The sequence below is a fragment of the Rhinolophus ferrumequinum genome, chromosome 14, assembly GCF_004115265.2.
Source record: "Rhinolophus ferrumequinum isolate MPI-CBG mRhiFer1 chromosome 14, mRhiFer1_v1.p, whole genome shotgun sequence".
Classification (NCBI taxonomy): domain Eukaryota; kingdom Metazoa; phylum Chordata; class Mammalia; order Chiroptera; family Rhinolophidae; genus Rhinolophus; species Rhinolophus ferrumequinum.
Window position 1 is genome coordinate 25603446 of NC_046297.1, and position 23074 is coordinate 25626519.

Genomic DNA, 23074 nt, shown 5'->3' on the forward strand with positions numbered 1-23074 from the left:
GACAATGTACTACCTTATTGCCTGCATCCGGGACTAAACATTAGATTTCCATTAATTTCTTCTAAAGGACTGCCACTTCAAGTGAAAGTTAAATCAGATTTCTACTCTTAACGTACTTCTAAACCATTTCAGTGATGGTTAAATGAACCAAAGCTTAGGAACAAGTGATTGTGCCTATTCTCTCTATTCATTTAATAATTTCAATTGATTTTTTAAAATGTAATTTAAATTTTTTTGTTTTATTGAAATATAACTCATACTGAAAATTCAACCTTTTAAATTGTTCAATTCAGTGCTTTTTAGTATATTCATAAGATTGTGTAAACATCACCACTGATTTCAGAACACTTTCAGTGCATTCAAAAGAAACCTCGTGTCCATTAACAGTCATATCCTATTTTTCCTTTTCCCCAGCCCCTGCAATCCCTAATCCATTTTTTGTCTAGGAATTGGTCTATTCTGGACATTTTATATAAGCAGAATCATAGACTATGTGGCTTTTTTGTGACTAGTCTCTTTCACTTAGTATGTTTCCATGGTTCATCCATGTTGCAGCATGTATCACGACTTCTTTCCTATTTATTGCCATTTAATATTCCACTTTATGGCTAGGCCACATTTGATATATTCCTTCATCAGTTGATATTTGGATCTCCTCCATTTTTTTGACTACTAAAAATACTGCTATGAACATTTGTGACATTTTTTGTATGGACATAGGTTCTTAATTCTCTTGGAATGGAACCTAGGTGTGAAATTGCTGTTATATAGTAATTCTGTTTATTATGTGAGGAAATTCTTACATTATGTGCAATATTCTATTGTATGAGTATGCCACATTATGATACTCCATTGATCAGTTGACAGACATTAGGACGGTTTCCACTTTTTAGCTGTTATGAATAATGCAGTATGAACATTTGTGTACAAGATTTTGTGGAGACATGTTCTTATATCTCTAGGAGTGAAATTGCTGGGCTATGTGGTAACTCTGGTTAAACTTTTGAAGAAATGCCAATCTATTTCCCAAAGTGGCTGCACCATTTCACAATACCACTAGCAATACATTAGAATTCCAATTTTTTCACATCTTTGTTATTGTCTTTGAAAAGTAATAAAAACCAGACAGGGCTGTTAAGACAACTAAATAGGTTTATAAATGTAAAGCCCATGTTTCACATCCAAGACTCACTCACAGGCTGCATGGGCTTCAGTTAAGTTATACTTTTAAAAAATAAACAATAACAAACTTCACCAGAGGGAATATAGTCAAAATAGTAAGCCACTGAAGAAACCACTGAAGTTTATAGTCAAAATAGTAGGCCACTGAAGGAGCGAAGAATCTCAAGGTTTGGGACCAAAGTCATCGAATCGAATGTCTTTCAAGCCATCAGAGGGTGGTAAAATCAATTAAGTGGGTCAAGAGTAGCACTGGAAAAATAGCACAGAAACGATCATAGTATATCACATGCGGTCCTTTTGTGTGAAACATGGGTTTCCATTGATAGAGAGGACTGTATGTGTGTACCAGGGCACAGTGTTAGAATGTATTTCTTAATGTGGGTCACAAAGAAGAACCTGAAATCAAACTACCGCTTGATGTTTGAATCCAATCCACATTTGTATCTGTAAGATGGTTAAGTTTTTGCTTTAAGACATTACAGCTCTACTTTCAGACATTTTGCTGAGCTTTCCTTCAAAATAATAAGACAAGAATTTCATGTGAAAAATGTCTAAAAATGTTTTGTCTCAATCTATTGGTTTAAAACTGTTGGAAAATTAAGCATGCTAGAAGTATTTTCCTGTATGTGTTGCATTAGAAACAGTATTACTCACAAGCTCATCACTAGCTTTGAAGAGTCACTCATAAGTTAACTATCATTATTATTAACATGTGTGAGTACCAACAGCCAACGGAATAGGACAGCTTTAGGGTCTGTAAATACTACTGAAAACATTAACTTAGTAATAATCATAGTGGCAGACGCCTTTAAGTAGTGTATGACCATATTTTATACACTGAATTAGCTATGATCTTAAAAACAAAGTCCAAAACTTTTTAAAAGGGTTCACCTTTTAAAATGAAAAACTGTGATTCATACTTTGAATAAAGTTAAATTATGTCAATCATGGTTGCTGGCTGTTTGAACAAAACCTAAAAATTAGGGTAATGACACATTATTTGAGAAATATTTAATGCATATAGGGAATGAAATCTCAAATCAGTTTAACAAAATTAAGCTGTGTACCATGATCTTTCCAGTATCCCAGAGTCAGCTCTCCCTATCTACCAATTTCATATCTGCAGAATCAAAGAACCACAGATTGAAAATATTTTTTAAGTTATGTTGTTGCTGACGTGTACTATTAGTTAGGCCTATGATGGTTGCGTCTATATTGAACATGTATACTGTCATTATTCCTTCATACTGTATAACAACTATTTACATAGTATTTACATTGTATTAGGTATAAATAACCTAGAGATAATTTAAAGTATGTATATGTGAGGATGTGAGTAGGTTATGTGCAAATACGCCATTTTATATAAGGGATTTGAGCATCCCCAGATTTTGGAGTCTGCGGAGGGGTCGGGGTGGGGGGTTGATATCATTTCCAAGGTTACTCAGAGACAACTGTTATATAAACTTGTCATTACAATGATTTTTGAATGGTCCCCTGTATGAGCTTTTGAGATATTTGAGGGCAGGACTTTTAGTCACTTATCTAGTCAACCTTCAAATATTTAAATCACTATGTGACAAGCTCTCTATAAACTTAAAAATGAATCTAAGTTCACAGACTTAAAGGGGAGACAGAAATTTAGTTGTGTGACATGGAGCAGAGGTAGGATAAGTGATCACTGTATCATCTAGCAGTTGGAAGCTGGCTGATGTCCAGGATGTTTTAAAGGATGACACTGAAAGGTGAACAAGAGGGAAAGAACACGACTGGAGAAGGAAACTTATATAAGGTACGTGTAAAGGGGAAAAGTGAGGGGGTATATTGCTGGAGAGATGGGTTGGTACCTAATGAAAAGATTCTTATGCTATGTTATGAAGTTTAAATTGTATCTAATCTACAAAACAAGACCAGTGAAGACTGTTCGGCAGGGAAGAAACATAATCATATTGGTCTTGGATGGAATAAGTGATACTAGTTGGGAAGTGAGTCAAGCTATAAATTGAGGGCCTGAAAAAGGTGTAGGGCACTCAACAAATATTTGCGTGTACACTACTGTACAGCAGGTATTGGGAAAATATTCCCTCTATTAAAAAAAGTCTTACATTTCAGCAGGTTAGACAGATACTTAAAGACATAACAAAAAATATAGGAGAACTATGGGTGTGTTGGGAAGGATTCCTGAAAAAGTGACACTGAAGTTGAGACCTGAAGCACAACTCAGATTTTAAAGATTGAAACTAATGTCAAGTACTTAGGGTGTTTAGCTATGAAGTCCTGTATTATCCCTACATACTCCTCCTAAAGAGAATGACTTTCTTTTGCCCACATTGTAAATCCATCAAAGAACCTAAATGTTTATTAAATTAAAAAAAAATGTGATGAGGACATGATTAAGTCTCTTGTCTATTTATTCTCCTGTGGCACCTTATATTTGCATCATTTACATTGTATTATAATTACTTGAGAATTTGGAAGAGGACCAAATGAAAGAAAGGCCAGATTTAAGAGCCAAGAGGGAGACACTACAAAAAAGGGAAGGGAGAAATAAAAAAAATTAAAAATAAGAAATGCTTTAGAAAGTTCAAAAAAAGTATCAGCATTGTCTATTTAACACAATAATTTGGAGGTTCCTTAATCTATAACTTCAGTGAGAATAGGGCAGTAGTGAAAATGAGACTGTGGATTAAAGACTTCCTATCAAGAAGCTTGGCTGAGAAGTAATGTTAAATGAGGGTATTTTGTTTGTTCTTGTTTTTACTTCTTCAGCAAGGGAGAGTACAGAGGGTTTTCAATATTCTTTCTTGAAGGACAATGTCACTTGTTGAGACTTACTCGGGACACTGTAGTTTTAGTAACCTGTAACAGTATTTCCTCTAGATATCTCCACATATAAAAAGGAATTAATGTTAATACATTTTCACTTTTCACTAGAAAAGAACATGAGAAGAATATAAACTCTAAACATTTACACTCTGGAGAAAGTGTAAACCTTTAAGGTATGAACCAATCACTTCTGGTCATTTTTTCCACCTATGACTACGGAAGATAAGGAATGAATTAATTTTGTTTAGAAAGAAAGAAGTTAGAGTGACAAAATTAAAAACATTTTATTTATTACATTATCACTGGCATATTCCCGTGATGCTTTCAGTTGTGTCTGTAATGTTGAATGACATTGACCATTAAGTCAAGCACCAATATATTCTTTAGAGGCCTAATATTGTTGTATTTTGTTTACAAATTTTCTGACCAAATTCCTTCTCACTATGTATTTTCTGTGTGCTGTTTACTATGCTGTCCCCTAAGGCATAATAACATTTTAGTTTCTTAATTTTGACTTCTCTGCTGTATCTTGCTGGGGTGGTGTAATAAAACTCCAGTTTAAAATAAACTAAAATGACTTGCCAAACAGAAGATCTCTCTGGGATACACAGGTGTGTAAAATTAAAAACAAAGTGGTAAAAACAGTAAGTCCTTCTCAAACAACTTTCAGATACCCGGTCAGTGTGATGAAAATTGAAAATTCCCAATGCTTACCAGTTGGTTCAATGATTTTTATCAGTTTCCACCATGACAAATGAAAGATTGCAAACTGTACTTCCTAATAATAGTATTTAGTGCCTTTGAAAAGGGTGGTAATACTCATTTTTATGCAAACAACGCAAATGTTCTCTGATGACATAGTGGTAGCACCTCTAAGCTTTTACTCATACCAGATATTTCTGGATGTAACAGGAATTTAAAAAATGTAATTTGTTTTAGGTGTAACTTCTGTTCCTCAGAGTTTAATACACAAGTCCGTCGCTTCAAGTCATTGCCTGTGAATGCTCATCTTCACAAAATCAGATTTCCCTTTAACTGTTTCCCATACATTACATACAGTACTTAGGCTAACTCACTAGAGAACCCAGTATTAACAAGGCTGAAAATTGGTGGTAGTGGCGTGGGGCTTTAATCTTCATTCCGATCGACCGAGCCTTAATTCTCTTCTCTTTTGGATGTTTTCTTTATTTTATTGTGCCGCCCCACACAAGCAGTTACCAGACACCTTTCATCCGCTTGCAGGCCCGGCGGTCGGTCGAGGATATGGTGGGGTTGAGGGTGGCAGTCTAGCCTGGCCGGCCCACAGTTCTCCCGGTACCTCATCCTCTTACAGATCTGGGCCTGCTCTGCGGGCTTCCCCGGGGGCGCTCGACGAGGACCTCGGATCTCCGGCTGGTCCCGCTCTTCCCCGACAGGCTGTGGGAAACGACCTTTTACCACCGGGGGCTAAATTGAAAATTCGGCGGGATCGGCCTAGCTCAAGCCAACTCGCTGTAGCAAGGAAGGTCAAGCTCACCTTGCGGTAGTACGCGCCCGGACGGCGACTAGCACCGAAACAGGCCGCCCCAGTAGAATCTTCCCTGGGTCAGGAGAGGACAGCCAAAGTCGCACGCCTGCAGGCAACGACGGAATGCGGAGTCGCCCCCTTCCCAGCAGCCTGTTGACTTCCGGACCTGCGCGCTGCCTCTGTGAGCCTCCCGGGCCAACGGGCGCGCCCCTCCCCCCACTCCCCCGCCCATTCCCGGCATGCTCCGCGGAGGAAGGGACAGAGTCGACAATAACAAACCCAGCGGCGGCTGTGTCGGCGGCCCTGCCGAACCCTCGGCGCTGCCTCAGGGTTCTCCTGTCGTCACGGCCCCTCGGCTCTGACAGGCCGTGGCCCTCTGTCCCCCGGTCCCCGACCCAGAGCCGAGGGGCCTGACCGCGTCCCTTCTCCGCCCAGACCCCTCCCTCCCGCCCGGAGTTCGGGGCCGCGGCAGGTACCGGGACGCCGGCGGTTGTGTCGGTTGGCTGTGCCGGATGGGCGGTTGGTAGCCGCCGCCGAGGACGAGGCGTCGGCGGAAGATGGTGCCAGGGGTTGCCAGCTTTGTTGGTGCCGCTTGCGGGGAAGGAGGTGTTGCCAGGTAAGTGTCGTAGCTGCCCGTATCCCCTTCCCCCATCTGGCATCCCGGCCGCGCGGCGAACCCCGGCACCGTGGGCCCGGGGCACCGGGGTCCCCGCCGAACCAGAGCGCGGGTGTGTGCGCCCGCGGGCCCAGCGCATTCGGCCCCGGCAGGTGTTTTCTTGCAGTCGTCTCCCTAACACAACAGCCCTTGGAGGAGACACGCGAGTCAAGTCGAAGCCCCACTGGGCTGAGGGAGGTGTAGGGTGGGCTCGCTGGGTCCGGGCCTGCCCGCTATCTCCTCTGACGGGGTTCCCAGGGTGACTCCTTGTGCGCGCCCCCGGCCAGCCCCTGGCCGACTTGCGTGAGTGGCGGAGGGGGAGAGACTCCCGAATCCATCAGGAGTATCCTCACCCGTCGTCACCACTGTCAGGCTCAGCCCTAATGGTGTCTAAGTTGAGAAACCGGAGAGTGATTGGGCCAAGGCCGAAGTAAGCGTAGTGTGGAAGGAAGCGAGAGATGTGTTTGTCCCGACCCCGGAGTGCTAGGAGCCGTATAAAGTTACTCGTAGGAATGACTCAGCCGCCGCGCGCCCCACTGATAGATTTGGGATGGGGTGTGTGTGCGGATTTCACAACTTCCTTGGTAGAAACAGAACAACAGGAGAAATGGCAGCTTCTCAGGGAATATCTTTATAGTTTCTTCCACCGCCTGGTGGATGTGCTGTTTATTGTTATTAGATTATAGTTTCATAATCTAGTCTTTTCCATTATGACGCTTGTAGTCATACCATGAAGCGATGTGAGTCGGGGTGCCAAGGAAGACTAATGTGCTTACTGTTGATAAAGAGTCACGTTACTACAGACATTAAGCTAGGTAGGAATGTTCGCCTCAAGTGTACTATACGTAGAGCAATGATTTGGGCCATATGAAAATGTGCCTCTCTTGCTAACTATTGTATAGTTTCCAGTTTTTCGTGTGTTGATGGTGCTTGTATGATTTATTCGAAGGGTTGGAAGGTTAGCAACTTAGGAGAAGACTACTTTTAAATTAGACAAATCTCCCTCCTACAAAGGCGTGTCTGTAGTGCCCTGACTTTGGACACGTAAGAATTGGAGGCACAGAAATGTGGATTTGGAGAAGTCTGGAGCCAGCTTGCTCCCTGCAGGCTCCAGACCAACCATCCCACACAGAAACAAAAAAAAAAAAAAAAAAAAAAAAGAAAGAAAGAAAATAGACAAATCTGAGTTTAATCAAGAATCTCATTATAGGTCTATATTTGATACAAAGAGGGTCCTTCCAATTCTGATATTACTGTGAGAAGAAGGACCACTAAGGAAGGTGATTGATGTGATTTTGGGGGTGTTATTTGATGTACAAGTAGATCACTGCTAAGGCTGTGAAGATATTTTTGCTTTCTGTACTTAATATTGTAACAGAATATGGCCTGAATGAACGTATTTTCTCAGTAATATTCCTGTCATGTTTTTATTTTAGTGTTCATATTGTGTTTTAAAACCTAGGTAGAGTTTTATAAAAGTGATGCTTTATGTTGATAAATATCTGTTGGTGGAAACTGGATATGGACAGACCATTTTTTAAAATGTGATTTTATTTAGTCTATTTTGAATCTTTTATGTTAGCTAAAGTTAGGATTAGTTACTGGCCTAATTCTTAGATGGTTTTATTGGATGACAGAGAAGACAATGATGCGGTACTCTTGTCTTTGGGAAAATTTTTCTGGCCTTTGCTAACAAACACAAAGTCAAAATGCATGGCCGCTTGACTTTTAGCAAATCAAATTCATAAAGTCTGAAAGGACAGAGGACACAAGACCTTTGTTCTTGAAAAGCCACACTTGAACCTGAATTTTTGTTATGTAAGGAGCTTTTATTTGGCCTCGAATTTTGAGATCATCTTCAAATTTTCTAGTTTGAATATTCAATGAATGGTTAAGTACCTGATATATGATTTACTTTGTAAATGTAAATAACTTATGAATGCTTTTTAAAAAGGAATGGCTAGTAAAATTTTCTCATTCGGGTAGTGCTATTCTCTTACCCCAGTTAAGCTTTTCTTGTGTAGTATAGAAAATACTAGCTCCAGAAACTCAGATGAAAATCTAGGTAGCAATCCCTTTCCCCACACATTTATTCCTATAGTTACTTACTTACTACAGGTAGACTATTGAATCAGTTAATTGAGGAATATAAGAATGTATAAGAAATTATTCTTGCCTTATAAAGGAAAATTGGAGTCCTGTATAAAAATAATTATAATATGAGCATTTTTGGAAATTTACAGAAGGGATTTGGGCTTTTATAGAGTGTAGGAGGATATTTCCAGGAGAAGAAAAAGCATGATATGCCATGGGTAAGTCATGGTAGAAAAACAGTGTCTGGGCCACCTCAGCAGGTTTTTATCATGTACCTACTATGTGCCAGGCAGTGCTCTAGAAATGCTGTGCAGTGAACAAATCAGACCAAATCCCTGTACTCATTCAGGAAAAATAGGGAGTAGTAGATACAGGCTAGAGATGAAAATAAAGCAGAAAAGGGAAGAGATGAATTATCAGTATTGGAGGGTTGGAAATTTAGATAAATGGCCAGGGAAGCCCTCACTGATGAATAACTTTTGAGTAAAGACCTAGAGAAGTGAGGAAGCTAGTTGTGTGACTGACTCTCTGAGAAAACATTCTTGGCAGCAGGAATAGTAAATGCAAATGCTCTGATATGCTTGGCATATATACAGAAAAGTGAAAAGGTTATTGAGGGTGGATTGTTACAAGGTGAAGAGTAGTAAGAGAATGTGGTGGTAGTGGGGCCTCTACAGAGAGTCAGGCTTTTTGGGTCATAGTAAGGAAACTGTAATGCATTCTAACTCTGTATGTGCAGAGGCACAGAGATTTGATCCAGTAAACCCAGCAGAGATTTGGTCCAGCAAGGCTGGAAAGCAGCTTGGAGCTAGAGTCATTCATTTTTTAATGAAATGTTAAAGTACAAGACAGAGTTTTAGCTCCAGCAATATGAACAATGAATAAGAGGAAATTTATATGTAAGCTTCATATGTAAGATTGTAAGAAATAGTGGACCATTGGAAATTTTAAAGAAGATAATTTAAAAATGCAGACTGCTTTGAGAATCTGGAATAGATGTAATGTTTGAGAAACAGATTGTGGAGTGCTAGTTTGAAGATTTTGTACTTAAATTATCCGTTTCTCTGATTCTTTCATGATACTGTGGACCTGATAAATCTAATTTACCTGTAAACTTGGACCTCTGTTGTCCAGGGCCTTGAGAAGGTGACTTTTCTTTCCATCTCTCAGTAAAGTTAAGGTTCTGCTAAATTACTTTTTCGCAAGTACAGTACTTGAGTGTCTGTAAAGTACCCTGTCTTTCATTGGTTAGATTCTGCTTTTACAGCTGTTGAGTTGGTTCTCTGAGTGCCCTCAGCCTGCCCCATGATGTTGCTCTCCTTTGAATACTTAAGTTTTATCGGCTTGTAGATATTCCACACGTAATTGGTCAGTAATTATCCAGAATACCTGTTGAACTATTAGTCAAATCAATACCATACTGTTGGGGCGGACTGGTGGCTCAGTTGGTTAGAGCGCGAGATCTGGGCAATTCCCACATGGACCAGCAAGCTGCACCGTCTGCAACTAGAATGAAGTCATTGAGCTGCTGCTCAGCTCCTGGGTGGCCGGATGGCTCAGTTGGTTGGAGCAGGTCCTCTCAACCACAAGGTTGCCAGTTAGACTCCCGCAAGGGATGGTGGGCTGCGCCCCCTGCAACTAACAATGACAGCAAGACCTGGAGCTGAGCTGCGCCCTCCACAACTAAGATTGAAAGGACAACAACTTGACTTGGAAAAGTCCTGGAAGTACACACTGTTCCCCAATAAAGTCCTGTTCCCCTTCCCCAATAAAATCTTAAAAAAAAAAGTACCATACTGTTAATGTTTCCAGGGCTGTTTTAGCCGTTACAATGCAAATTCGTGTAGTGCAAATTCCAGATGTGCACATCCTCTTTTGATAATTGCTGTATGTTTTCATATATTCTTGGCTTAATAGAATGAAGCTAATTCAACATTAGCTATAGATAATTTTGGTTTCAGGTTTTTTTTTTTTTTTTTGGTAACTCTTAGTATCTATTATAAAATGAAACGTAGAACTAGCAATTTTTGGTATAGATACAGTTTTGGGAATATTAAGAATTAAAAAAAAAAATTCACATTTAAAGGAAGTGTCATGACTTGGTATTGCTATCCCTTAAAAATGACACCATGCACAGTCCTGGATGTCATATCTCAACTGGTGACAATAGTATAGGAAAAATGGCTGTGGCTTCCATACTTGGTATACTTTGGAGGCAGGAGAGCTATTTTGTAGTAGACTTGATTTAAATTCATTTTAACAGTTCTTTTGAGTTTTTGTTAAGCAGAAGCTATCAAATGATATGTGAAAAAATATTTTTAAATGCAATAATACTTAGAAAGTGAATTTAGTATTTTATGAATGAGACTAATTCAAAATGACAAAGTCTAATGATACTCATTGGGACAACTTTTTTAAAGACTGTTTATTTACTAATATTTCAAAATCCAGATTACGTTTGTCAAGCATTTTACATAACTTTCATGAATGGTAGACATCAAAATGTGTAATATATCTATATGTACCGACATGGAAAGATTCTCATACTATATGTTAAGCTCAAACAAGGTACATAGCAGTGTGCCTGATATTATTTCACTTTTATAAAACCAAACTGTTTGTATATACACATGTACTTCCTGTATACATAGGAAAAAAACCTGAAGGACATACTCCAAACTGTTAGAATATTCCTGTCATCTCTATTCTTTTGGTGCTGTTCTTACATGAAGTTACCTGTTTAGTTTTAGTTTTAGTTCATTTAGGAGGCCCTGGACTTGTCTGGAAAGGTTGTCTTTTGGGGAATGTGAGGAAGATGGCTGACCTACTCTGTGACTGAATGTGTTCAGTTTTGGAGGTCAGAAATTATCACCTGGGATTTTCCCCTTTGTTCTCCCCATATAAGGAAGCTAATTCTAAATTTTGAATAGATTGCACTAGTTGGCAGTAAGCACACTAGAATGACTGACCTAATTATGATGGTGGTAATCTCTCAAAGGGAATTGTAAATGTCCGGTTGATAAATTAGAAAGTTTTTTTAATGAGTAGAGGAAATATTTTCTTGTTCTTTTCCTTATAGACATGAAAGTCCAGTTGTAAGCCCTATATAATCTGGGAATAAATGCAATGGAATCAGTATTTAAAAAAATACATCTTTCTTTTCCCCTCTCATTTATAGCTGACTAGATCCCAGAAGGATCCAGGAGGAACAAATATCCTTTCATGGTGTTAGGTTTTTTCCACCCATATAAGATAATTAGTATTACCTTATATAGCTAGTTAGGAGCTCTGTAAGTTAGAGGCCGGGGTGAGGGAGACTACTGTGGGCCACCTGTGATTAAGGAAGACTTCCCTGAAGTACGAATAGGACCACACTTTTGGACAAGGCTTGGATGCGTAAAATTCAGATAAGCAGAAATGGGAGATATTTTCTTTGGCAGGTTTTGTGTAGGGTAGCAGTTGGAGATATTTCTAGAAAGATAAACTGAGATTATGAAGTCCTCAAATGTTGGAGTTAAAGTTATAATTGCTGCCATTTTTAAAGCTTTTATTATATTCCTTGCATTGGAAAGGAATCTGAAATACATTATTTCTATCCCTCTCATCCACTCTGTAAAGTGTAATATTTCAGTTTATAGATGGTGAACTGATGTGTAAAAGTTAGATCTGAGTCTCATTGAGAGAGATGGGATTCAAATACAGATAAGTCTTGTCCCAAAGTCTGCCATTTTAGTGCTAATCTGGCTTTATGTCAGAGTTGCCAAATTTACATGCTTAAGGGGGCAGACAGATAATGTAAAAATTAAGTGAAATCATCTGGGTACTGAACCAGGCACTACCCTGAGGTCAGGAGAGGTAGCTGCAAAGAAACAAACAGCGTTGTGAGCCACTGGTTTGTGACCTGCTGTAGGTAACAGTGGGGCTCTAGGGAAGATCCTTGAGGAGGGAAGCAGCCTGACTACTGTGATTGTAACTTGTAGGAGTGTTTATTCAGGAAGAGTTGGAGCAAGATGGAGACTTTAAGGCAGCGAGAAGAGTTTTCGTGCTCTAAAATATGTCATTGGGAAATCAGGGGTTAGATTATAAAGGAAAAAATGGGTAGGATTTGGATAGAAATAACAAGTTTGGAGTGACAAGAACAATAGGTTTTGTTGACAAAAGAAGTTAGGGAATAGATTCAAAGGAAAAGCACTGAATTGAAATTTGGACATGTTGAGTTTGAGATAACAGTATGATTTCTCATTGGAGATATTTAGCATCAGCAAATTGTTAGTCCTGAGCTCAGGACAGATACCTGGATTAGTTAGTAACAGTAACTGATGTTTGTATTGCACTGTCATTTGCATAGCTCCTCATGTATGTTTAGATTCTTTACTTTCTCACAACCTTGTGAGATAGGTAGTTTTTTGTTTGTTTGTTTTTTTAGTGAGGTCAATCAGGGTCACATAGTCAGTCGTGGGGACGGGACTTGAATATAGGTCTTCTGACCCCAAATCTCATGTTCTTTTCATAGTTCTATTTTCCATTTTATGTATACATAAAGATAACAGTTGGAGAACTAAATATGAATGACTATCTAGGGAAGAGATGTAGAGTGGAGAGGCAGGACTCCACTGGGACATCAAATTGGGGACTAGAATGGTGACAGCAGTTGGGGATCATTGTCTTATTCTTAGTTGGACCAGCTCTTTTAAGGGAAGCATGTTCAGGTACTTTATTTCTTTGTATAGAATGTTGGGATTTTTCTTTTAAAAAAACTGGATTAAGTGTTTTCCTTCAAACTATAAATGATTTTTAAGGAGACCAGAAAAGTGAAAACTCCATATGGCCATTGTTAAAAAGATTAGTGTTAAACTGTCTAGACTTTTTGATGCTTGTGTATACACATACCTGCCTGAGCATTGGTTAATAAAATAAAAATAAAATCCTCAAATAGAATCACATGATATATTCTGTAACTTGATTTTCTAATTGATTATATCACTAATCAATACGTATAGACCTAATGAACATTTTTAAAGTCTAAATAATGTCACATTATATAGTTGTACCATAATTTATTTCACCAACACCTACTCACAGTTTTCTAATTTTTCATTGTTAAAAATAATGGTGCAATGAAAATCATTGGGTATATAACTTCATACACTTGTCTGGTTATTACTTGCTTCCAATATATTTCCAGAGTAGAATTGCTATTTTACACATTTTAAATTTTGGTACATATTGCCAGATTAAATCTCTAAAAGTTTATATTCTTGTCAAAACTATGCCAGTGTGCTGCTATCTTCTCAACACTTTGTATTTATTTTAATCATTAGTGGTAATCTGAAGGGTAAAAACTGTATTTCAGACAGACTTTACTTTTCTGCATGCTTTGGATAGCCATCTGTCCTGATATTTTTACTTGAACAGTTTATCCTCTCCCAATTTGAAATTCTATTACTGTATATCCGTGTGTATATAAAGATATGTTTAAATCGGTTCTGTTCTGTGTTATGTGTCTATGAAAAGGCCAAAATGCCAGTTTTAATTACTGCTATAGTATGTTTGACATGTTCTGGTAAATGTTCTTTACTGCAGTCTCTGTCTCTCTCTGTTTCTGTCTCTCTCTGTCTCTCTTTCTGGTAAATACATAATAGTTATTGTCTCAATGGACAGAAACTAAAGGCAATATTTAGGCAAAGGACCATATGATCATTTTAAGAAAATCTTATCAATTATTGAGTTACTAACCTGTTGCTTTTAATTTGGAATTGATTCGTGTTAACTTGTGTAATAATATAATTTCATTTTGTAGAAATTAAGAAATGTTTCTATATAAAATGAGCATCATGCCAAGGTTTAGAAGATCTTCACTATTTGGTGAAAAGCAATACTGTGTTATGCAGTAGTCTTATATTTATAAGTCATATAAAGTTAATTTCTTCAATAGCAGTTGACTTCTATGCTGTTACTTTATAATTGCGTGTAATAACTTTAGTTGTAGCTCATTGGGATTCAACCCACTTACAAAATTTAATAGATTTTATTAAATTTTTATTAAAGTTAAGGAAAAATGTACATAATGAGCAATCCAAACTTTTAAAAGTTGATTAAAACATTAAGTCTTTCTAATAATTGATTTCTTAAAGCAAAGAAGTGATCTGCTAAGTTTATCTTCTTATATTTTAATAAATGTGATCAAGGAAGGTAAACCATTGGTTTCTAGCTGAAACTCATTTTTACGGTTGTTTTTTTTTTTGAGTGATACCTCCTTTATGTGAAGGTATCATTCTTCACATCTTGCTCATTCTTTCTCAATACTTGTTAATATAACTTTTGCATATCTTTATTGTAATGTTCAATTATGTAATTAAGCTTCTTGAAGGCAGATAGCATGTACTTTTCATTTCTTTTAATCGTTGGTGACTGGCACATGAAATAAGTTAGAAGTAGGTTTAATGTATTGTCTATATATAAAATGTATATGGCATTTTATAGAAACTTGGAGGAATCAGCCAGTATACCACTTTCAATTTTCAGATGAGAAAACAGAATTCAGAGAAATTAACTGGCTTTCAGGGTCACAGAAGTAAAGATGTGCAGCTAGGATTATAATTCAGATTTCTTTTACTTCTGTTTAAGGATTTCTTAAATTTCAGGATGATCAAATATGTGCTTGGTTACTAATGTCCCTTTTTGCTTAATGTTTTAACAATTACACACAAAGGAGAGAATTCAGCTTTGTTAGGTCATCATCATATTTTGATAACAAGCATATAGGAATATGTAAATTATACATTCTTGTAAATAAAGACTGTTCCTGTGTATTCTCTTTGAGCCTCTTTTTTTTTTCCTTTCTTTCTTTTTTTAGTTTGGTTCTTATTCTTGTCTTTATCATGGCCTTGGCTTCATTTATTGCTTACCAGTGTTTAGGAAAATGTTAGGTAATGTGGCGGTTCACAGAGAGGTGTAAGACATGGCTACATTTTCTCTAACAGTTTGGGGAATATAATGCATTTGGCACTTGGGAAAAAAGTATAATAGGCCATTTCTTTATGTTCTGATTGCAAACAGTAGTATTTGATTAGTTGAAATCTGAAGTGTGGTCCTTAGTGTTTACAGAAGATCCTTGACAGACAGTAGATTGGTGAAGATTTTATGGACAAAATGGTTGTGACTTCTTGGTGACAAAATGAAGGCAATGAAATTACAAGAGTGAAAGCATGAAAAACAAAGGCTTATTCACCGCTTAAGAGATTCGTTTAAATGGCATGGAGCTTCATGTTGTGAGGCATAGACGGGCAATACTGTAGTGTTAGTCCAAGGAATTTAGACAGTTGAGTAGATATTATAAAGTACCTTTAGTTTTGGGAGAAGTAAAATGACAGTAAAATAAGAACTAAGATTGTTTAGTTGGTGGTGTCCTCCAAGATGGATTTGAGATGAAATCTGCAGGTGGAGAAGCTAAGTTAGGTTAGAGCAGTAGTAAGCACTGAATTATATAGCTTAATGGGAATTAAGTGGAAGAGAGGGTTACACACAGTGACTATTAGATCTGGGGCCAAGGAGTACTTATTTACATACAACATTTAACCAAGTTGATTGCCTGCCATTGGTAAAACCAAAGAAGTCAGTAAGAGAAATAATTTGGGGAGGAAGATATGTTTAAGGTAGAGATAATTATTATTTTTTTTTAAACTAAAGAGGCTTTTGCTACATTGGCTAATAAACTACCAAAAATTAGCTACTTGGATATGATATCTCTCAGTTACTGTCTGAGATTTACTTAGTCATTTATTTACTGCTAGTGGTATGCTAAGAGTACTTTTGTTTGTGAGAGGCTGTTCACTCAGTAGATACTCTTGAGTACTTTGCCTTATGTCACAGAGTTACTTCCTGTCACTAGGTAACATTTTGGAGCATTTACTGTGAAATTGACATTGTGCTAAATAAGCTCTTCTACATGGATTATTTTACTTGTTTTATTCTCCACAAAAGCCATATGAAGCAGGCATTAACATTCCCATTTTACAGATTCAGAAACGGAAATTCAGATGGATGTGTACTAATGAGAAAGTTTAAAAAAAAAACTACATTTTTTAAAACTTGATAATAGGCCACTTGGCTCATGTATTGGCTGGAAAAGATGTAGTTCAATCAAATTTTATAACTTTGAGTTTACCCAGTTAGAATATTTAATGAATTTTATAAATCATGTTTGCAGTTAGAATCTGACCAGAGCTTTTAATTTGCTTACACAGAAATTCATATTTTCATTGTGTTATTGTGTCCAATCTGTGAAATACGAAAAAAAAATAAAGGTAGAAATAAAATCTTTCTTGTACTAAACAAACATACTCATATGTTGCTGTGAAGCTATTACTTGACCAAGGTTGACCAAGTAATCCAAGGTTGAAATAATAGCTCAAGGTGGAAATAGATTTTTTTAAAAAGACTCTAACCGTGTAGGAGCTACGGTAATGAAGAAAAAAACTTGAGATCAGGCACCTTTATAAGGAGTTTTAGGTGATGGAAAATTGAAGATCTATATGATATCCCTTTGTTTTGATTGGAACAGTGTGTAAGAGAGTAGTGGAACTCCTTTGCCATTTACTGTTTATTTCACATCTGGTTCTTTGTTATTTACATTTTGTTAAATTTTGTTATCATAAGATTGTACAGTCATTCAAGAAACTAAATTTTGTCTGCTTCCCTAAACAGATGGCTTGAGAACCTTGTACAGAAAGTTTACCTTACTTGCTTGAGAAGGTAGGCAGTTTCTGTCAGTGCCATGACAGGTCCAGGTGAACTCTTAACTCAAAAGTAAATTCTATTTTTGATGTCTTTGGTGATATTTGCTGAAAAACTATGGCTGAGAATGTAGTTTGAGAATAAGACAACCTTGAATATCCTTAGACTTAATATTGTTAGGTGTTGGTGCAAAATGAAAATTTGATTTGTATATTTATTTAACAATATGTTGAGGATTCTCTTGGAATATGTTGAGGATTCTCTTGGAGAAATTAACGGAAAAGAAAATATCTTGGCTATGTCTTACTGCAGTGAAAGACAGCTTTCCGAAAGTGTGTCAAATACTTAATATCCATCAGCATGAGAAAGAATGACCAATAGGTGTGGGGAAAAGTTATATTTTTGTCTGGCACGAATGGCAGGCAGGTGAGGCATGTAATTTCTAGCATGCATGTAGCCCTTGTTGTATAGGCATTGCCAGTAGTTAGGTTTCAGAGTGGACATGGTTCTTAGCAGCCTTTTATAGAATGGACTTGCTTTTGTAAAATAGCCCTTAGCATTGCTCAAATAAATTTAAAAACCGGTTATTGATCAAAGTTTCTAGCTCTATCATTTTTCTCTTATAGGCATGGGGAACCTCTGGAATTATTTGTGTTTTGTTTTTGTATTTTTATATTTACTTATTATGGAAATTAAAAACAAAATAAGGAATAGAATAATGAGCCATATGTAACCATCGTTTTGTTTTAATAGTAATCTCATGACCAAGCTTGTTTGAATTATACCCACCACTGCTTCCCCTTCTTACTACTTTAGATCTGTAATGTTTGAAGAACGGATATGCCCACAGTAGCGCCCTGCAAGGAAGATGTTATCTAATTTTTGAGAGAGAAAAATTCAATCTTAGAGAGTATAAGTTACTTTTCTAGTTACTCAGCTTGTAAATGGCAGGATAGTAATTTAAACCAGGTGGTCTGTGAAGCTTTTTATAAAAGTCAATTGTTTTCACTTCACTTTAGGTCAGATTATAACCAGGAACATGTTTGTATTCTAGCAGCAGCTAATTGTTTTTGTAGATTATTTGTACTATTTTGATATACTTTTTTTCTGCATTCCTTTTACACATTTGTGATCATATTGTAGGTACTGTTTTTACATAACATTATAAGCCTTATTAAAAATTATTCCACAGCCTATGTTACCATAAACTGAATAAATGAATGACTAGTCAAGTATTATTACAAGTAGTGAAGTATTGTGTATGTACTTTAACCATATTTCAAATTATTTCCTTAAGACAATGTGTGTTTATAAAACTTTTGCTTACTTTTAGCCCATGAACACCAATTGATTTCCAGAAAGTATAGTAGATCCCCACCTATATTATATGAATGTTGAATTTTACTGTTAAAATCAGTGTGATAATTTTTGTAATATCTTATGGAAATTTGCAAACACACAAAAGTAGTAGTTAACCTAATCTATCCATCTCGTGGGCTTTCACAGGTACCGGTATTTTGTTGATCTTAGCTATTCCCTGTCCAACTAATCTCTCCCTTTGTTTTTGCTAGACTATTTTAAAACATCTCAAATATCATTTTACATTAACTTTCTGAATTCATTATTTCATGACTAAATGCCATCATCATCCAAGAAAAGAGAATAGTAATTCTTCAGTAAAATCTAATACCTAGTTCATATTTCGATTTCCACATTTATTACAAAAATGTGTTTTTACAGTAGTTTGATTCAGGAATCAAACAAATCCATGCATTACATTTTGTTATTACGTCTTTTACATCTCCGTTAATAGAATTCTTCCTTATTCTTCCTTTTCTTTCTGAAGCCATTTGTTAAAGAAACGAAATCATTGTTCTGTAGAATGCTTATTTCTGAAGTTAGCTTATTGTTTTCTAATAATAATGTTTGTTTTTTTGCTATGGCTCACATTACTTATAAATTGGTATCTGTAGGCAGATGTAGAGGCTTGATTAAATTTAGGTTCTTTTTTTGCGGGGAGGCAGAGCAAGAAAATTCTATAGATGAACTGTGTGCTTCGAATTGAAACATAGACACCTCTGACAATAGCAGTGAGATATGATCAGGGTGTTCCTGTTTGTCAGCCTAATTTATTTGTCAAATTTCTTGTAATTATTTTAACATCTATAGGTGTCTCGAGTCATTATTTCATTACACAATGGGTCATCTTCTATATTCCATCTGTAGTAGTAGCTGGAGTTTTTCTATAAAAAAGGACATTTGTCCATCAAATATCAGTTACCCTGAAGTACAGTTGATGTACGAAAGAGGATAAGTGCTTAATTATTTTGTTTTCCAATTTTTATAATAGCCCTAGGTCACCTTATAGTGTTTCTCTCCTCCCCTTTTTTTGTATCATTATGAACATAAGAATTTTAATGGATTTTATACTGTTTAATTGTTTGTAACTATGCTTTTAGTGCTCAAACTCTCCTGTGTTAGTCAGTGGAATCCCCTTTAAGTTGATTTCTTTGCCCTTTTGACATAGTCTTATTAGTCTTTGATATCTTTTTCTGCTTTATGTACATTAAGATGTTCCAGACTTATGTGATTGGCACATTTTCTACTTTAGACCTTTGGAATCAGCCACTTCTCCAAAGGTTTCTTTTAGAAGCCACAAGGTGAGCATACAATGATTTTAGTCAAGTCTAGAGTTAGATGGGACAGTCTCCACATGACTACTCTTACTTTGGATACCAACAACCAGCTTGATGGTACCCAGGGCTACCCTCATTTCAGATCAGCTGAGTACAAATTCAGAGGTCCCCTTAACCTCCTTCAGGTTGAAGAATTTACTAGAACAGCTCAGAGAACTTAGGAAAGCACTATACTTAATGATTACAATTTTATTATAGCTAAAGGATACAAATTAATATTAAAAGCAGTCAAAGGGGAAGATATGCACAGTGGAGTCTGGAAGGTTTCTAAGTGTATAACTTCTCCCGTAGAATCACAGACAGTATTACCTCCTGTTGGCTGGAATGTGTGAAAGTACACTGAGTATTGCCAACTAGGGAGCTTACCTGAGTCTTAGGTGTCCAGAGATTTTAGTGGAGCTCTATTACCTCATATCTCTATAGCTGACCTTTAGTCTCTAGCTCTTCCTGGAGGTCCCACTAATGTCTTTTAGTCTCCATTTCCTCTGAAGATCGGAACTCAACCATGTCTGTTCCCAAAGGCTCATCATAAATAAATCACATTGTTAGACTGTCCTAAAGTCCCCAGATAAACAATGATACTCCTATCAGCAGGACTTTCCAGGTGCCTAAAGTTCCCTCCCAGTAGCCGAGGACAATGGCCAGATCTCTCTTTGGATAAGGTTAATTCTTTACTGCACGGGGTTCAATGGGCACTTACTGCCCTAAGGTTGTCACTGCCTTTTTTCCAATGGGGCTATGGAATTTGTGTTTTATGGAAAGGGAAAAATTCCTTGTTCATACTGACATCTCTTAAGTAGTTTTTTACTTTAGGTATTTTTTCTCTTAGGTTGAAAATGTTGGAATCTTAGGTTGAAAATCTATCTTGTTTGATAGGTGAACAATAATGTCATCTTTAGATTTGTAATTCACTGATTATTGAAAGGCTTCACATTTGTTAATCATTTGAATTACTTTCTCATGCACTTTGCCTATTGTGGATCTTTGTGATTTGTTTTTTTTTTTTTTTTTTTTTTGTTTTTTTACTAATTCATAGGAACTCATTTTTTTTAAAGGCTATTAATCCTTCCTTAATCATTTGTAACACTGTCACATTTATCAGTTTAGAGGAGAAAGTAAAGTCACATCTTTTGATATGAATATTAAATGATGGGGCAGATAATAAAAATATTCATCTATTTTTGTTTTTCTCCTCTTTGTTCTTCCTTGTAAGTCAGAGAATGAGTAATTTCTGTAATTTATTCAGAGTCCTATCTGTTAGAAAGCTGAGAAATTGCCCCTGTCTTCTGAGGGCTTCTTATCTGCTGTTGTTGCTGTCCTTTACATGTGGTATACCTACTGCAAACAGCATATGTTCACCATGGGGCTTCAGTTCTTGACTATTTGATGCCTGGTAGTAAACGAGGCATGTGCAGCTCTTACTGAATTGGCAGCAGTTGCTCAAGCTTTAGAGCAGAAGCTGGGAGACTTCCTCTGTAAAGGACCAGGTAGTTAAGTAATTTATGCTTCACTGGTTAAAATTGAGGCTGTTGTATATGTGATTATGTATCAAGAGAAAATTCTTGTCCTGCATTGTCCCATTTGTCTGCAGTGGGCTATCCAGGGTGGTGGTCATACTTTATGTTCAGTTGCCATCAGTTTGAGATTTTCTCTGGACCCACTGAGGGGTATGGGCGTAGCAGGCTCGGGGTGGAGGCCAACACAAAAAGTTTTACTTTCTACCCAGAGACTCCCAGATCTTGAGTTGTCCTCCTCCTTACTGAAAGCCTGGTAGGAGGCTAGGTGACCTGATAGGTCTCCCATTCCCGGGCTGGGATTCTACTCCTTGCTGCCAGCAGTAGCAGCAGGGTCCCTGGCATGTAAGTGTCCCTTATTGTGTACCCTGATTAGCAAAAGGCAGCACTGGCAGTGGAGTGGGTCTCTGTGATTCCAACTTTGTCCCTTGGAATAGTGCCCACGTAGCCCACAGGCTGCAGAGTAAAGGAGGCTCCCATCAGTGTTTCACACTCAGCCATGTTCTTCTTGGCTACCACAGGTAAGTTCTCTGTACATTTCTTTAGCTATGAAGTTTTCAGGGAATCCCATAGTATGAAGATGACCCAGGGTATGGAAGAATTTCTAGTCTTTGTTACATGCCAGAAATCATCGTTTGACGGACCCAAGGAAATCTTGTTCTCCTAGACCCAGGTTCATGCCAGTTATTTGAGAACTGTACCATGAAAGGTCCAAGGTGGTGGCGGCTGTATAGGAGGTGGTTGAACTTGCCCCTTCCCATGAGCAAACTCAAATATATATGTATATAGAGGACAGTTACTCCTTTGAGACAACTGAGGGCTGAATGGACAGCTTCTGAAGAACAAACGAGAAAGAGACCAAATAGAGAAGGCTGGGAAATCTAGGAGCCCTCCTCCAGGAGCTGCAGGAACTCTCTGGGCTGGAGGACCCATTGAGTGCTATTGTTTATGTTCCCCTCCACTTCCATAGGGTGGGCAGGAGCTCATTTTGGCCAGTGTCCCAGGTTTCCTAATTTCCTACCCAGCTCCAACTGGCTTCTTAAAACTACCCAGCATGTAAAGCCTACACAGAAGTCCGTCAACATGAGACCATGTTCTGTACAACAAATGAGAGAGGCTGTAGAGAGGATGCTGGGGATCTGCGGAAATTCTCCAGGGTCAGAGGTGATGGTGAGCGCAATTGTTTAAGCCTCCCTCCACCTCCGGGGGCGGGGGCATGTTCTCTATCCAGGTGCTCTGGCCAAACTGCAAGGTTGCTGCAGTTTAATCCCGGACACAACGCCCAACTCCATTTTGGCTCCAAACAAAGGCAACAGGCAGGATCAACAGGGCATTATTACTCGCACCTGGCCTGCTCACCTGGAGCCACTCTGGTTCGGTAGGCCAGTGCCCCGGATGCCTTAGGCACCCACTTGGCTCCTATTGGTCTGCCTAAACCACCTGGCACACACAGCCTACATAGAGGCTGCCTCTACATAAGGCTACTTTTTCATGGCTGGGAGAGATAGCTATTTTATCTGATTCATATAAATAAACATAGGAAATAAAATATATATATATGAAAAAACAGGAGACTATCTCTCAGTGAAGAAACAAGAAAAATCTCCAGGACTGAGGGGAAAAAAAAAACACAAAAGAAACCTAAGGAAAATAGAGAAAGTAATTTGCTGACATAGAATTCAAAGAAACAGTCAAAGCAGCATAAGGGTGCTCATCAAACTTGAGAATGAAATAGAGGAACTTAGGGAGAACTTCAAAAAAGAGTACAATAAAGAACCAAGCAGACCTAAATACAATAACTGAAATGAAACACACAATAGAAAGAATCAACAGCAAATTAGCTAATACAGAAGAATGGATCAGT

The 23074-nt window shown here is 37.7% G+C and overlaps 2 protein-coding genes and 1 non-coding gene across 4 annotated transcripts in view; 2 read left to right on the forward strand and 1 right to left on the reverse strand.

The window, feature by feature from the left end:
* Positions 1-2459: 2459 nt before the first annotated feature.
* On the reverse strand, positions 2460-21499 carry LOC117033698 (translation initiation factor IF-2-like). The gene is made up of 3 exons (XM_033125983.1): positions 21314-21499; positions 5525-6468; positions 2460-5424 (listed from the first exon to the last, which is right to left on the reverse strand). The coding sequence occupies exons 1-3, from the start codon at positions 21497-21499 to the stop codon at positions 5328-5330; spliced, it is 1227 nt and encodes a 408-aa protein (XP_032981874.1). The 3' UTR covers positions 2460-5327.
* RB1CC1 (RB1 inducible coiled-coil 1) overlaps positions 5752-23074 on the forward strand; it is a 95646-nt gene continuing 78323 nt past the window's right edge. Inside the window, exon 1 of one of the 2 annotated variants that reach the window (XM_033126915.1) lies at positions 5752-6131. The gene's annotated coding sequence lies outside the window, so the exon portion shown is untranslated. The remainder of the gene's footprint in view (positions 6132-23074) is intronic. The other variant, XM_033126914.1, reaches the window with a different exon arrangement.
* On the forward strand, positions 7172-7302 carry LOC117034242 (small nucleolar RNA SNORA38). The gene has a single exon (XR_004425054.1). It is a non-coding gene; the product is annotated as a small nucleolar RNA SNORA38 (small nucleolar RNA).

What these genes read in the sequence shown, in the direction of transcription:
- LOC117033698 (XM_033125983.1), bottom strand. Translation starts at nt 21,499, where the DNA reads ATGGGAGACCTATCAGGTCACCTAGCCTCCTACCAGGCTTTCAGTAAG. An exon ending in TGATGGCAACTGAACATAAA is followed by an intron (nt 6,469 to 21,313) that starts GTATGACCACCA and finishes CACTCACGCAAG; the next exon opens with TCGGCCAGGGGCTGGCCGGG. An exon ending in CGGGCGCGTACTACCGCAAG is followed by an intron (nt 5,425 to 5,524) that starts GTGAGCTTGACC and finishes CGTTTCCCACAG; the next exon opens with CCTGTCGGGGAAGAGCGGGA.